We start from the raw sequence: 17,303 nt of genomic DNA, 5'->3' as shown, positions 1-17,303 counted from the left end.
AATCAAGTTGGTATAGTTGGAAGAGACCACAAGGGCCATCCAGTCCAACCCCCTGCCATGCAGGAAGTCTCAATCAAAGCACCCAAACAGATGGCCAGCTACTTTGACATCTTGGTCTTCAGGAGCTCTAGTCTCGAGGCATAGGATGTATAGGAGGAAGGAAAAGACATGTCTGAGTCCCTGGAGCAGAAAAGAGACTCCTTTTGCTTAGACTGTGTATGTATGTATTTGGGAGCGGAGGATGAACCAAAGGGGGCTCTTCTTTCCTCAGGGGCTCAGGTCTGGAGGCAGAAGATGAAGGAAGGGTGTGTGTTGGGGTCCTCTCACTCCTCTACAGGGGGAGATATTAGGGAATATTTATTTATTTATAGTATTCGTACCCCACTCTTCAGCTAAAAACTATCAATTAATGCGACAATCATGGAAAATCACCAAAAGAAGAGCCAAACTAGATCTAACCCCTTGCCCAGTTTTCATTTCCCCTTCTCCCCCATGGGAAGCCCCATAAGAAAGATGGAAATAATAATAATAATAATAATAATAATAATAATAATAATAATAATAAATAATTTATTTCTAGCCCGCCCAATCACAAAGAAATCCAGCGCGGGTTACAACAGTAAATACATCAAGTTACAATAGTGTTAAAAAAAGATCAAACCTAGAGCCTACCCCCCCATTCCCAGTGCTAAAAGGTAGCCAGTCTCTTTCTCTCTCTCACACACACAATATCCCCAGTGTCCGATTTCAAAGGAGAGTGCTGATGATATCCTCCATTGTCCCATTGTTTATCTCACCTGCTTTTTAAATGTCTCAATTTTTTCCCCTATTCTGCGGGGTGTCCTCAGCTTTCTTTGTTGTCACAGAGTCCAAAATGTCAAAGTAGTTGGCCACCGTCAGGGTGCTTTGATGAGAGTTCCTGCATGGCAGAAATGGGGTTGGACTGGATGGCATCTTGGCGTCTCCTCCACTCTAGGAGTCTATGATTTGGACATAGAAAGCTGAAACAGAGTCTCCTCCTTGACGATCTTTAAAACAGGGGCTGGACCACCATCTGTTGGAATGCTTTGACTGAGAGTTCCTGCATGGCCGGGATTAGGACTGGATGGCCCTTGGGGGGTCTTTAACTCTAGGATTCAGGATCTCTCTCCAGGGACCCCATTGGAGGATCTCTCCCCCTCCCCTCCCATTCAGGGGGTGCTTTGGGGGGGAGGGGGCTTTGCTAAGGAAGCGGGGTCGAAGGGGCCTCTCTCTTTCCAAGGCGGGCAGCACCAACCTGGAACTCCCTCCCCCAGCTGGGACACGAAGGGCTCCCTCCTCCCCCCCAATGAAGGCCCCCACCTCCCCCAAAATAATGTCTCCCCGCCATTTTACCTTCTCCTCCTCCTCCTCCTCCTCCTCCTCGGACTGCTTCCACCCACTAGGCCATCCCCTTTTTCCTCTCCCCTCCCCCTGATTTTTCCATCACATCATGTCCTGCCTCTCAGGGAAAGCTGAGCTCTCTCTCTTCCTTGGAGGACTAAAGAAGCCCCCCTCCCTCCTTCCCTCTAGGCCTACAAGCTTCCTAATGCCGCCACCCTTTTTAATACAGACCTCATGTTGTGTGACCCCCCCCCAAGCATAACATTGTATGTCCATTGTACCTGCAAATATGTGTTTCCAATGGTTTTAGGCGATCCCCAAAGGGGTCTTGACCACAGTTGGGAGCCATGCTACTAGGCAAGGCTGCTCCCAGGGGCTCCCTCAGGAGGAGGCTCCTCTTGGAGGACCCTCCTTCCCTTCCTTAGGGGAGGGGGCCAGGCTCTGTCTCCCAAAAGCCTAAAGTTGGGAGGAGGAGAATCCAGCCAGGAGGGAAAGAGGGCACCAAGGCTTTTCAGGGGGGCAAGCAGAAAGAGGGCCTCTTCCCCTCCTCCTCCTCCTCTCCTATCTCGCCCTTGGTTTACAATGCTTTCATGCTCTGGTTGCCCCCTGTGCATAGAATTATAGAATCGTAGAGTGGAAGAAACCCCAAGGGCCATCCAGTCCACCCCATTCTGCCATGCAGGAAACTCTCAATCAAAGCATGCTCAACAGATGGCCATCCAGCCTCTGCTTAAAGACCCTAAGTCATTGATAAAGATGTTGAATAAACACGGGCCCAGGACAGAGCCTGTGGACCCCACTGGTCACTTCTCTCCAGGATGAAAAAAGGGACCATGTTGAGCCACCCTTTGGCTTCAACAAGCTTGTTTGGCAAAGAATGTCCTGGGGAAAAACTTTGACAAAAGTGCCCCTTGTATTGCCAGGGGTTTGGGTCCAAGACCTCCCATGGATTACAACAAACCCATGGATCCCGTGCCATTAACTCAAATGGCATACCAAGACAACATGGTGCCCCGTTTATAAATTTCAAAAATCAAAACAAACAGCTTGCGCTTGGACGAAAAGTTTTATACTCTGGAGCGTTGAATCCATGGATAAAGCATCTATGAATATGGAAGTCGACTGTATAAAATACCTATGAGAGAGATCTGAGACTAACTGAAAGAAAAGAAATAGCAGCAGAGCTTTTCGTAGCCTTTAGTCTACGCTTTCCTCAATGCATTTGGATCAGTTCAGAGTGGCAGTTGTCGCAAATGCATCTGAGGAGTAAACCTGATAGCTATGAAAGGATCATACTACCAAATTTATGGATTTCAGTTAGTCTATAGGTGCTACAAGATCTCTCTAACATAGTGATTCTACGACTAACACAACTATATCTTTGTACAAATAAATGATGATGATGATTATGATGACATGACGACACAAGGACAATAATGCAGAGTCTGAGGATAGCGCGCATGACATGGCAAAAGTGACAATAAATAGGCCTCAGAAGAGATAAACCCTGAAAATACCCCTTGAAAGCCAAGATGAGTAAATTGAGGCTGGCATAACTTTGGGCCAGGGGTAGGCATACCTGCGGCCACGCTACAACTTCAAAATTCTACTGGCGTGTCACCAGCTGAACTCCCTGATTGGCTGTGGCTACTTACACTTGATTGGCTGTTGCACCCCCATCCATTCGACTGTAACTGGCTCTCGCCAGCTGACCTCCTGATTGGCTGTGGCTAGCTGCCACTCTTCATTGGCTCTTGCGACCCTCAACATTCTAACTGGCTCTCGCCAGCGACCTCCTGATTGGCTGTGGCTAGCTTCCACTTGAAATTGGCTGTTGCTACGCCACCATTCGACTGGCTGTCCACCAGGCTGATCCTTGAGTGGCTGTGGCTAGCTTCCACTTGATTGGGCTGTTTTGCTACCCCCAACCATTCTACTGGCTCTCCAAGCTGACTCCTGATTGGCCGTTGCTAGCTCCTGTTTGTTGGCTCTTCAACCCCCAACATTCTAATCTACTGGGTTCTTGGCCCTGCTGACGCCTGATTGGCCGGGGCTAGCGGCCTCTTGATTGGCTCTTTGCGACCCTCAAACATTCTACTGACTGGCTGTCCCAGCTGTCTCCTGATGGCCGTAGGCTAGCTTCCACTTGATTGGCTTGGTGCTACCCCACCATTCTACGGGATGTTGTCGCGCAGCTGACTCCTGATTGCTTGGCTAGCTTCCACTGATGGCTGTTGCACCCCCACCATTACGGCCTCCGCAAAGCGACTCCTGATTGGCTGTGCTACCCCCACTTCATTGGCTCTTGCTACCCTCAACATTCTATGGCTCTCGCCAGCGACTCTGATTGCGTGCAGCTCCCACTTCTGCTTTGCCCCCCCACCATTCTACTGGCTGTCACCAGCTGACTCTATTGGCGTGCAGCTTCCATATTGGCTTGCTACCCCACACATACGGCTCTCGCAGTGACTCCGATCGGCCGTGGTAGCCTTCCCTTATTGGCTCTTCGCCAAACCCCACCATTCTACTGGCTTGCCGCTGACTCCGATGGCCTGGTAGCTTCCTCTGATTGGCTCTTGCTCCCCTCAACCTCTACTGCTGTCGCCAAGTCTCCTGATTGGCCGGGCCTAGCTTCCCTGATGGCTTTACCCCCACCATTCTACTGTGTCGCCAGTGATCCTGATGGCTGGGCTAGCTCACCTTGATTGGCGTTGCAACCCAAATTTACTGGCTCTCCCGCTGACTCCATGATTGGCGTGCTAGTTCCACTTCATTGGCTCTTGTACACCAACATCTACTGGCGCCGCCAGCTGACTCTGCTTGGCCGGGCCAGCTTCCACTTCATTGCTCTTGCTACACTCAACATCTACTGGCTGTCCCAGCTGACTCTGATTGGGCAGCTAGCTCAGAGCTACCCCAACCCACGCCTTCCACAACATGATTGCCCTAGCCACTCTGCTCTGCAACACCCCACATTTACTGGCTTCGCCAGCTGACTCCGATTGGCCCGTGGCACTCCTCTTGCTGGCCCTTGCTACCCAAACATTCTACGGCTCTTGCCAGCTGACTCCTGATTGGCGTGGCTAGCTTCCCTTATTGCTCTGAACCTCCAACCATCTTACTGCTGTCCCACTGACTCATGATTCCGTGCTAGCTTCCACTTGATTGGCTTTCACCCCCCACCATTCTACTGCTTCGCCAGCTGACAGACTGGGCCGTGGATAGCTTCCTCTTGATTGCTCTTGCTACCCCCAACATTCTACGGCTCTTAACAGCTGACACTATTGGCCGTGGCTAGCTTCCCATTATGGCTCTTGCTACACTCAACATTCTACGGTCACCAGCTGACTCATATGGCGTGGCTAGCTCCCAATTGATGCGCGTTGCAACCCAACCATCTACTGCTCTCCCAACGACTCCGAATGGCCGTGAGCTTCCTCTGATTGCTCTTCCCCCCAACATCTACTGCTCTTGCCAGCTGACTCCGAGGCCGTGGCTAGCCCACTTCACGGCTCTTGCACAACACATTCTACGGCTGCACCAGCTGAATCCTGATTGGCCGTGCTACTCCCTGATGCGCTCTGCAACCACCACATTAACCTTCTTCCGCCAGCTGCACTCCCTACATTGCCGTGGCTAATTCCTCTTGATGCTTGCACCCCAACTTATATTTCTCACCAGTGACTCCTATGCCGTGCAAGTCCACTTGATTGGCTGTTGCAACCCCCACCTTCTAATGCTCTGCAGCTGACCCTGATTGGCGTGGTAGCTTCCACTCACTACTACACTCAAACATTACGGCCCCAAACCCTAATTGGCCCACACCACCACCCACACCAACATTTACTTCGTCGCCACGACTCCTATTGCCGTGGCTAGTCCTCTTGATTGGCTCTTGCACCCAACATTCACTCCTCTGGCAGCTGACTACATGATGGCCGTGGCTAGCTTCCACTTAATGGCTCTTGCAACCACCAACATTCTACTGGCTCTGCCAGCTGAACTATTGGCCGTGGCTAGCTTCCACTTCATTGGCTCTTGCACACTCAACCATCTACTGGCTGTCACCAGAACCTGATTGGCCGGCTTAGCTTCCCTTGATGGACTTGCACCCCCAATTCTCCGCTTCGCAGCTGACTCCTATTGGCCGTGGCTAAGCTTCCTCTACTGCCAATACCTCAACAAGGCTCGCCGCTACCCACCCCCCACCACCCAACACTCTACTGGCCTCGACAGCTGACTCTGATTGGCCATGCTCGCTTCCTCTATTGGCTCTTGCAACCCAACTTCTAAACTGGCTCCGCCAGCTGACCCTATGGCCGTGGCTAGCTTCCTCTTCTGCCTGCAACCCCCAACATTCTACTGTTCGCGCTACTCCTCATTGGCGTGGTAGCTTCCTCTGATTGGCTCTTGCTACCCTCAAACATTTACTGCGTCCAAGCTGTCATGATGCCGTGGCTAGCTTCCACTTGATCTGGCTACCCCACCATTCTATCGCCAACCCATTCGCCCCACTGAGCTGTCAACACCCAACACACGCTCTCCAATCTGAATTGGCTGTGGCTAGCTGCCACTCCTTCGACGCACACTCAAAACACTCACGCGCCACTACACTGACCTCACCCCCACCCAAAAACCAACATCTACTGGCTGCGCCAAGCTGACTCTGATTGCCTGGCTAGCATCCTCTTGATGGTATTGCTACCCCAACATTCCACGCCTCTTGCAGCTGACTCCTGATGGCCTGGCTAGCTTCCACTCCCTTGGCCTCTTGCCACACCCAAACCTTATATGGCTGTCGCCAGCTGAACATGATGGCCGTGGCTAGCTTCCTTCTTGATGGCTACTTGCTACCCTCAAATTCTACTGGCCTCTTGCCTGACTCATATGCCGGGAAGATTCCTCTGATTGGCTCTTCAACCCCAACATTCACTTGGTCCGCAGCTGACCGATTGGCTGGCTAGCTTCACTTGATGGCTGTGCGACCCCAACCATTCTACCTGGCTCTCGCCAGCTGACTCCTGATTGGCCGTGCTAGCTCCTCTTGATTGGCTCTGCTACCCCCAATTTATGGCTTGACAGCCTGACTCCTGATGGGCCGTGCTAGCCCCACTTCATTGGCTCTGCTACATCAACCATTTTACTGGCTGTCACCAGCTACTGATGGCTGTGGCTACTTCCAATGATGGCTTGCTACTCCCACCACTACGGCTCTCGCCAGCTGACTCCTGATTGGCCGTGGCTAGCTTCCTCTGAATGGCTCTTGCTACCCCCCAACATTCTACTGGATGACAGCTGACCCTGATTGGCGGATAGCTCCATCATTGGCCTCTAACTCAACATTCTACTGCGGTCACACAGACTCCTGATTGGCCGTGGCTGCTTCCTCTAGGCTCTTGCAAACCACCAAACATCTACGCGTCCCAGGACCTCATCCTGCACCCATGGCGACCCACGCTACGGACACCACTACCAGACTCTACCTTGATTGGCTCTTGCTCCCCTCACAATTCTACTGGCTTCGCCAGCTGACCCTCTGGCCGGGCTGCTTCCTCTGATTGGCTCTTGCACCCCACCAACATTCTACTGCGTCGCCCGTGACCTATGGCGTGGCTAGCTCAACCTGATTGGCGTTGCAACCCCAACATTCTTATGGCTCTTGCAGCTGACTCCTATTGGCGTGGCTCGCTCACTCATTGGCCCTTGCCTACACTCAACATCTACCGGCTGCGCCAGCTGATCCGATTGGCCGTGCTAGCTTCCACTTCATTGCTCGATACACTCAACATCTATGGATTCGCCAGATGACCCTGATTGGCCGTGGCCGCCTCCTCTGTGGTCTTGCTCCCTCAACCTTTCCACTGTCTTGCAGCTGACTCCTGATTGGCAGTGGAGAGCTTACACTCCCATCTTGCACACACCCAACTTTACTGGCTAGCCAGTAGACTCCTGCTGGCCTGGCAGCTTCCACTCATTGCTCTTGCTCCACCCAACATCACCTGGCTTCACAAGGATCCTGATTGGCGTGGCTAGCCCACTTGATTGCCGTTGCTACCCCACCATTCTCTGGCTCTCGCAGTGACTCCTGATTGGCAGTGGCCTGCTTACCACCTCTCTGCTACCCAACATTCTACCCTTCCAGCTGATCCTGATTGGCCGTGTAGCTTCCACTTCATTGGCTCTGCTACACTAACATTCCACTTGCGCGCAGCTGACTCCTGATGGCCGTGGCTAGCCTTCCTTGATGGCTCTGCTACCCAAACCATTCTACGGCTGTCGCCACTGTCCTGATTGGCTGTGCTAGCTTCCACTTGATGCTGGCTACCCCCACCATTCTATGGCTTCGCCACGACTCCTGATGGCGTGCTAGCTTCCTTGATTGGCTTTGCTACCACCACCCATTTATACGGCTCTCCAGCACCCAGCCTGAACTCCTCGATTGGCCGCCCCTAAACACAACGGCCGCATACCGACCCCTACTCCTCTTGATTGGCTCTTGCAACCACCAACCTTCTACCTGCGTAGCCAGCTGACCCTGAGGCTGTGGCTAGCTTCCACTTGATTGGCTGTTCAACCCAACATTCTACTGGCCTTGCCAGCTGACTACTGACGGCCGTGGGCTGCTTCCCTTCATTGCTCTCTGTACACTCAACATCTACCTGGCGTCGCAGCTGCCTCCTGATTGGCCTGGCCAGCTCCACTCTGGCTCGCTACACTCAACATTACTGCGCTGTCCGCCAGTGATCCCGAGTGGACGTGGCCAGCTTCTCTTGATTGGATCTTGCTACCCTCAAATCCACTGCCTCTTGAGGAGAGAGAAAAGAGAAAACTAGCCCAGTACCATCAGGGCTGGCTGAAAAAGAGGCCTCCCTCCCCAACCTGCATCGTTGGCCTAGAGGAGAGCACGAGAGACCATACCAATCAGGGCGGACTGAAGAAAGCGCTCTCCTACAATCCCAACTGTATCGTCGGCCACTCTAGAGGGCGAGAGAAGGAAGCCAAGTACATAAGGGATGGCCTGAAAAGACAAGAGGCATCAGACAAAAAAAAACTAATAGCATGAAATTAGGAGGGAGAGACATAGGAGAGAAAGGAAAAGAAGAAACCATCCGTGAAGAAAGACGGAAATAAAGAAAAACACGAAGAGCTCGAAGAGAGAGAGAAAGAAGGCTAGAAAAGTAAAAATAGGGGAAATAAGAAGAAGAAAAGAGGCAAAAAAAAACAAAAATGAGTTACGGAAAGAGGGGAGAAAAAGAAGAAAAGAAAAGAAGAGAGAGACCGAAGAAAGAGGACTAAAACAAACTAACGTGCACGCGGCAGGGAGAGAGAGGATAGACAAAGTACAAGGGGAGAGCCTCGAAGAAAGAGGACAGACAAATCTAACAACTGTCATAGTTACGCTATGAGGGAGAGAGCAAGCTAGAAAAGTAAAATAAGGCTAGCCTGAAGAAAAGAGGATAAATCCCAAATGTAATCGTTCGGCATAGAGGACGAGAGAAAGGATAGCCCAAGTACAATAGGGGCCACCGAAGAAAGAGCTCACCTCCAAAATGTCATCGTGGCTAGAGGAGAGCAAGGCTAGCAAGTACCATCAGGGCTAGCTGAAGAAAGAGGCCCCTCCCCAAAAAGTCATCGTTAGGCCCCGGGGAGAAAGAGAAGTCTAGCCCCGACATCAGCGGGTAGCCGACGAAAGAGGCTCCTCCCTCCCCAACTGTCACGTTCGGCATATGAGGGCGACGAGAAGGCTAGCCATACCATCAGGGGCGGAACCAAGAAAGAGCCAATCCATCACCTAACGCCGCACGCAAGTTCCACCTGGGAGGGGAGACAAGAGACTCTACTTCGCCGAGCGGACTTTTTACAGGGGGAGGCCGGTGACGAGCGCCTCCATAAAGCCGCTCGCCTGGCAGGAGCAAGCCCAAGGACTCTGTTTTTGTTCATTTTGGTTTTGTAAAACGCCGTGAACAGAGGAACGGCATGATATAAAGAAAATTTCAATCAATCAATCTTGCCAGCTGACTCCGATTTGGCCGGTGGCTATCTTCCCTGCCAATTGGCTCGTGCAAACACCCAACAGTCTACTGCTGTCGCCAGCTGACTCTGAGTTGGCCGTGGCTAGCTTCCTCTGATTGGCTCCTTGCTACCTCAACATTCTACTGGCTCTTGCCAGCTGACTCCTGATGGCCGTGGCTTAGCTTCCTCTTGATGGGCTCTTGCAACCCCCGAACAATCTACTTGGCTGTCGCCAGCGACTCCTGATTGCTTTGGCTAGCTTCCACGTGATTGGCTGTTGCGACCCCCACCATTCTATCTAACTGGCTCTCGCCAGCTGACTCCTGATTGGCCGTGGCTTAGCTTCCTCTGATTTGGCTCTTGCAACCACCCCCAACATTCTAAACTTGCTGTCGCCAGCTGAACTCCCGTAGTGGCTGTGGGCTCTTCCTCTTGATTGGCGCTGCAACCACCAACATTCTACTTGCCTGTCGCCAGCTGACTCCTGATGGGCTGTGATAGCTGTCCACTTGAATTGGCTGTTGCAACCCCCACATGCTACTGGCTCTTGCCAGCTGACCATTCCTGATTGGGCCCGTGGCGTACTTTCCCTTGATTGGCTCTTGCACCGCACATTCTACTGGCTGTCACCACTGACTCCTGATTGGCGTGGCTGAGCTTCCACTTCATTGCTCTTGCTACACTCAACATTCTACTTCTACGGCTGTCACCAGCGGACTCCTGATTGGGCCGTGGCTATGCTTCCTCTTGAGTGGCTCTTCACCACCAACATTCTACTGGCTGTCAGCCAGATGAACTCCTCATGGCCGTGGCTAGCTTCCTCTTGATTGGCTCTTGCTACCCTCAACGTTCTACTGGTTTCTCACCCAGCTTAACTCCTAGTGGCCGTGGCTAGCTTCCTCTTGATTGGCGTCTTGCTACCCTCAACAGTCTACTGGTGTCACCACTGACACCTGATTGGCTGTGGTAGCTTTCCACTTGATTGCTTTGTTGCTACCAGCCCTACCCCCACCATTCTACGGTCTCGCCACTGACTCCTGATTGGCCGTGGATAGCTCCTCTTGATTGGCTCCTTGCTACACCAAACATTCTACTGGCTCTTGGCCAGCTGACTCCTGATTGGCCGTGGCTAGCTTCCACTTAATTGGCTACTTTTGCTACACTCAATGCTACGGCGTCCCAGCTGACTCCTGATGGGCCGGGGCTAGCTTCCTCTTGATTGGCTCTTGCCAAACCACAACATTTGTCTACGTGCTGTCGCCAGCTGACTCCTCATTGGCCGTGGCTAGCTTCTCCGCCTCTTGATTGGCTTTGCTACCACTCACGTTCTACTGGTTAGCACCAGCGGGACTCCGTTTAGTTGGCCGTGGCTAGCTTCCTCTTATTGTGGCTCTTGCTACCCCAACTTCTACTGCTCTCGCCAGATGACTCCTGATTGGACATGACTATCTTCCTCTTTGATTGGCCTCTTGCTACCCTCAACAATGCTCTGGCTCTTGCCAGACTGACTCCTGATTGGCTGTGGCTAGCGCCACTCATTGGCTCTTGCTACACTCAACATTCCTACTGACGGCTTGCCAGCTGACTCCGGATTGGCCGGGGCGTAGCTTCACGTACATGGTCTCTTGCAAACACCCACATTCTACTTGGCTGTCGCCAGCTTGACTCCTGATTGGGCCTGGCTAGCTCTCTTGATTTGGCTCTTGCTACCCTCAACATTCTACTGGCTCTTGCCAGCGGACTCCTGATTGGCCGTGGCTAGCTGCTCTTGATTGGCTCTTGCAACCCCCAACATTCTACTTGGCTGTCGCCAGCTGACTCCTGATTGGCTGTGGCAGCTTCCACTTGATTGGGGCTGGTTGCTACCCCACCAGTCACTACTGCTTCTCGCCAGCTGCCGCCTGATTGGCCGTGGCCTAGATGTCCTCTGGATTGGCTCGTTGCTACCCCCAAAAGTCGGACTCCTGATTGGCCCGTGCAGCTTCCCGCGTGATGCTCTGCTACCCTCACAGTCTTACGGCTGTCCCAGCTGACTCCGAAGTGGCTGTGCTAGCCTTCCACGTGAGGGCTGTTGCTACAACCCCACCATTCTACTGGCTCGTCCCAGCCTGACTCCTGATTGGCCGGGCTGAGCTTCCTCTTGATTGGCTTCTTGCTACCCCCAACATTCTACTGGCTCTTCCAGCTGACTCCGATGGCCGTGGCCTAGCTCCACTTCATTGGCCTTGCTACACTCAACATGCTACTGGCTGTCACCAGCTGAACTCCGATTGGCCGGGCTAGCTTCCTCTTGATTGGCTCTTGCAACCACCAACATTTCTACTTGCTGTCGCCAGCTGACTCCTGATGCCGTGGCTAGCGTCCTCTTGATTGGCTCTTGCGTACCACTCAACGTTCTACTGATGGTTCTCACCAGCTGTTGACTCCCTTATTGGCCGTGCTAGCCTTCCTCTTGAAGTGGCTCTGCTACCCTCAACATTCTAACTGCTCGCGCCAGCTGACTCCTGATTGCCGGGCTAGCTTCCTCTGATTGCTCTTGCTACCTCAACATTTTCTACTGCTGTCACCAAGCTGACTCCTGATTGCCGGGCTAGAGCTTCCTCTTTGATTGGCTCTTGCAACCCACAACATTCTACTTGCTTCGCCAGCTGACTCCGGATTGGCCGTGGCTAGCTTCCTCGTGATTGGCTCTTGCGACCCTCAACGTTCTACTGTTCGCACCAGCGGAATCCTTATTGGCCGTGGCTAGCGTTCCTCTTGATTGGCTCTTGCTACCCGCAACATTATAACGCCCTCGCCAGCTTACGCCTTATTGGCCGGGCGTAGCGTCCTCTTGATTGGCTCTTGCAACCACCAAACATTCTACTGCTGTCGCCAGCCTGACTCCTGATGGGCTGTGGCGAGATTCCCACTTGATTGCTGTTGCTACCCACCTCACCATTCTTCTAGCTGGCTGGAACGACGCCAGCTGACTCCTGGGGCTGTGGGCTAGCTTTCACGTGATTGGCTGTTGCTCCCCCCAACCCCCAACATTCCTTCTGGCTATTGCATCTGAACTCCTGATTGGCCATGGCCTAGCTTCCACCTCATTGGCTCTTTGCTACACTCAACATTCTACTACTGGCGATCGCCAGCTGACTCCTGATGGCCGTGGCTAGCTTCCGCTGAATTGGCTCTTGCAACCCAACATTCTACTTGCGGTCGCTCAGCTGACTCCTCTTGGCCGTGGCTACTTCCTCATTTGATTGGCTCTTCTACCCCTCAACATTCACTGCCTCTTGCCAGCCTGACTCCTGATTGCCGTGGCTAGCGTCCACGTCATTGGCTCTTGCAACACCCAACATTCCTATACTGGCTGGTCGGACAGCTGAACTCCGGAAGGTGGCCGTGGCTAGCTTCCTCTTGATGGTCTTGCTACCGCTCAACATTCTAAATGGCTCTTGCCAGCCGGAGCCTCCTGATTGGCCGTGGCTAGCTTTCCTCTTGATTGGCTCTTGCAACCAAAACCCCCCCATTCTTACTTGCTGTCGCCAGCTGACCTCTCATTGGCTGTGGCTAGCTTCCACCTTGATTGGCTGTTGTGCTAAACTACCCACCGACCCAGCGACCCTACCACCACCCCCACCATTCTAACACTGGCTCTCGCCAGCTGACTCCTGATTGGGCCGTGGCTAGCTTCCTCTTGATTGGCTCTTGCAACCCCCACATTCTACTGCTCTTGGCCAGCTGACTCCGATTGGCCGTGGCTAGCTTCCTCTCTTGATTAGATCTTGCTACCCCTACCCCCAACATCTACTGGCTCTCGCCACTGCTCCTGATTGGGCCGTGGCTAGATTCCACGTGATTGGCTCTTGGCTACCCCCCCAAACATTTCTACTGCTCTCGCCAGCTGACTCTCCTGATTGGCCGTGCTACTTCCTCCTCTTGATTGGCTCTTGCTACCACCACACAACTTCTCCTGGCTGTCACCCAGCTACATCCTGATGGCGTGTGGCTAGCTTCCACTTGAATTGGGCGCGTGCCTAACAGCCACCATTCTTACTGGACTCTCGCCAGCTGACTCATGAGTGGCCGTGCTAGCTTCCTCTGGATTGGCTCTTGCAACCCCCCCCAACATTCTACTTGCTGTCGCCAGCTGACTCCTGATTGGCTGTGGCTACTTCCATTTGATTGGCTGTTGCTACCCTACCCCCACCATTCTTAACTGGCGGTCGCCCAGCTGACGCCGTGATTGGCTGTGGCTACTTTTCCACTTGATTGGCTGTTTGCTACGCTACCCCCGACCATTCTACGGCTCGCGCCAGCTGACTCCTGATTGGCCGTGGCGAGCTTCCTCTATGGCTGCTTTCTTGCTACCCCCAACAGTTTCTACTTCTACTGGCTCTTGCCAGCTGACCCTGAGTGGCCGTGCGAGCTTCCACTCCATTGGCTCGTGCTACACGCAACCATTCTACTGCTGTCCAACCAGCTGACTCCTGATTGGCTGGGCTAGCTTCCACTTGATTGGCTTATTGCTGCTTAAACCCCCACCATTCTATGGCTCTCGCCAAGCTGGCTCCTGATTGGGCCTTGGCTAGCTTTCCCTTGATTGGCTCTTGCTACCCCCCAACATTCTACTGGCTCTCCAGCTTGACTCCTGATGGGCCATGGCTAGCGTTCCCACCCCCCCTCATTGGCTCTTGCTACAACACGCAACAGTCTACTGGCTATCGCCAGCTGACGCCGGAATTGGCCGTGGCTAGCTTCCCTTGATGGCTCGTGCAACCACCAACATTCTACGTGCTGTCCGCCAGCTGACTCCTCATGGGCCGTGGCTAGCTTGTCCGCTTTGATTGGCCTCTTGCTACCTCAACATTCTACTGGTCTCACCAGCTGACATCCTTATTTGGCCGGCTAGCTTCCTCTTGATTTGGCTCTTGCTACTAAACCTCACATTCTACTGGCTGTCACACAGCTGACTCCTGAAAAGTGGCCATGGCCTAGCTTCCTCTTGAGTGACGCTTTCACACTGGAATAGTACCTCTTTAAGAGCATAGTGTGATAAACATCTATGACTCAGAGGGCAGAGGAGATGAGAGAAGGGGCAGGATCTCTTCCTTTCCCCTCAGGCCTAGGCAAAAGCAAACTGCTGCACTTCTTGCATGTGTCTTCCTCACTGATAACTTTTGCCCTCTTCACCACACCTTGATCTTTCTTGGTCAGATACTTCCTGGCTATGACCTGTGAAATGTTGGAGGGTATGGCACAGAAACCTGCCAGTGTCTGCAACTCTACTGTCCATCCTCCCCAGAAACTGGTACATAGAGGTTCCGCTGTCTCTGATCCCATCTAGGAGGCAAGAGAGAGCCCTGGACTGGATCCCCTTCCCAACCTACAGCCTTCACCAGACATCCAAAAGAAATACAGGATTTGTTTGTGCAAAAGAGAAAGAGCAGAGAATTAATTCTAGGAGTGAAATAGTCTGTCTTTAATCACAAACAGTGATAACTATAAATCACAGACTAATTTTGCGAAGGTGAATTGTGTGGAGGAAAAAGCCACTTGGCAAAATGGAAAACAAGCCCTCAATGTAAACTTCAGAAGGAGGCACATCTGGTCATGCCCCCTCCCTTTTATCTTCACAACAACCCAGTGAGATAGAAAGAACCATAGAATCAAATAAGAGTTGGAAGAGTCCCCGAGGGCCATCTAGTCCAACCCCCTGCCAAGCAGGATCACATAGTTAAAGCACCCTTGACAGATGGTCATCCAGCCTCTGTTTAAAAACCTCCAAAGAAGGAAACACCACGACTTTCCAAGGGAGCATGTTTCATTGTCCAATAGCTCTTACAATCAGGAAGTTCTTCCTAATGTTTAGGTAGAATCTCTTTTGAATCTTTTGCTCCATGTCCTAGTCTCTGGAGCAGCAGAAAACAAGATTGCTCAATCATCAATATGATAGCTTTTTGAAATATTTAAACATGGTTTTCATGACACCTCTTAACATTCTCTTCTCCAGGGTAAACACATCCAGCTCCCTAAGCCATCTTCATAGGGTATGGCATTCAGACCTTTCACCATTTTGGTAACCCTGCTCTAGACACACTTCAGCTTGTCAAGCCAGGTGTCACCTAGTTATGCGGGGATACAGAATGGCACTTTGTGCTGGCCTGTGCTGTGCTGTGGGTGGAGTCATAGCATAGTGTCCACACACTCAATGTCATGACCCTGGCCCCATGGCGCCATTTTGGTGTGTGCCCGTTTTAGTGTGTGCCATGATCATGCCGCACTGGTGCTCCATCTACATGATGCAGCACCAAAAGGGCATTATAACACTAAGCCACAGAACTTATGACGCCCTTTCTGGGGCGGTAAAAGAACCTACTGTTTGTAGGGGTTTTTTGAACTGGGTTGGGGTGTGGCATGCGTTGCCACATCCCCAACCCAGCTCTTCCAGGGGTGGCACAAAGCCACCCCTTACGGGCTGTCTGTACAACCCTTATATCTTCCTATTTTTTCTGCATGACATTTCTCCCCAATGAAATTATTTTTATTAGTTATGACTCTGCTCTCTAATCTGTTAAAGCCATTTTGAATTCTGTTGTCTGGAGATCAGAGCAGTCCTTTCTAATTTGGTGTCATCTGCAAATTTTATAAGCATGCCCTCTATTCCTTCATCCAAGTAATTGATAAAGATGTTGAATAGCACTAGGCTCAGAACAGAATTTTGTGACACCCTAGTAGTCTCTTCTTTCCAGGTTGAAGAGAAGCCATTGCTGAGTACCAGTTGGATTTGGTCTGTCAACCAACTAAAAATCCATCTCACAGTAGCATGATCTAGCCCACATTTCACCAGCTTATTTACATGAATGTAATGAGGTGCCTTGTCATAGGCCTTACTGAAATCAAGATAGGCTACATCCACAGACAGTAGGGCAGCCACATATCAAAGACTAGTCCTGAGTCTCCTGTAGCCATGGTTCATCTCCAAGAGGGATTTAGGGTGCCTGTTCCCCAGTTTTGGGGTGCTCATCTCCATGCAACTCTCTAGCTCAACTGGAGAGGAGAAACTTGTTACAGTTTACAAGGCTTAATCCATTTATTGCTGCATCTGGGAAAGTCTGCAGGAGGTCTATAAATTTACTTAGCTTCTTCCTTTCTCCCTTGTTGCTCTGAAGCAGAAGACATCTCTCCTGAAGATCTTGGAGTTCTAATAGGCATTTACTGGAAGATATGTGAAGAAGGATTATTAGACATTACAGAAGTTTTGGGTTTCTCCTCTTTCAGCTCCAGATCTACTTTGAAGAAGTAGCTGTCTCTCCTGCATCCAGGCCAGAGGGCTCTCTACAAGGAAGTCAGGATGGAGGAAGATGGGAAAAAGGCCTTTCTGGGTAAGGATCCCTTTTACCTTTGTTATGTAGATGCTGATGGAATAATTCCTATTCTTATTCTATCTAATTTTGTTGTTGTTAACTGTTCATGTTGATCTTGACCCATGGTGACCCTGCTTATGAAACATCTCCAAGACTCCCTGTCCTCCACTGCTCTGCTCAGCTCCTGCAAACTCATGCTCTTTAATAGAGTCCATCCATCTAGCATGAGGCCTTTCTTTCTTTCTACTTACCTCACCTTTCCTAGCATTGTTATTTTCCAATGATTCATGTCTTCCCATGATGTGTCCAAAGTACGCCAGCCTAAGTTTTAACAAAAAACACCAAACAGTGATGCCTTAATTGGTCAACCAAAATGCACAATATACTTGTTGCAAGCATTCGAAACTCCACGGGTTTCTTCATCAGATAAGATGTTACAAACCAAACAGGAGAAAAATTAGAGATGTTACTAAGATTCCAGCATTCTGTTGTTTCTGTCCTTAGTTACTTAAGATGGTATGGGGAGGACATCGTTTTCAGGCTGGCTCTTCCTCCTGGCCTTGTGGGAGATTTTCA

At 51.4% G+C, this 17,303-nt stretch overlaps 1 protein-coding gene across 1 annotated transcript in view; it reads left to right on the top strand.

Annotated features, from left to right (window-relative positions):
* Positions 1–17,303, top strand: part of LOC121922912 (zinc finger protein 239-like) — a 28,423-nt gene that overhangs the window by 1,718 nt on the left and 9,402 nt on the right. Inside the window, exon 2 of the mRNA XM_042452859.1 lies at positions 16,642–16,745. Coding sequence (XP_042308793.1) covers positions 16,715–16,745 — 31 coding nt within the window. The 5' untranslated portion in view covers positions 16,642–16,714. The remainder of the gene's footprint in view (positions 1–16,641; positions 16,746–17,303) is intronic.

The sequence above is a fragment of the Sceloporus undulatus genome, chromosome 2 (assembly GCF_019175285.1).
Source record: "Sceloporus undulatus isolate JIND9_A2432 ecotype Alabama chromosome 2, SceUnd_v1.1, whole genome shotgun sequence".
NCBI classification, from domain to species: domain Eukaryota; kingdom Metazoa; phylum Chordata; class Lepidosauria; order Squamata; family Phrynosomatidae; genus Sceloporus; species Sceloporus undulatus.
Note: the sequence above shows the minus strand (reverse complement) of the source record. Positions and strands in the feature narration are given on the sequence as shown.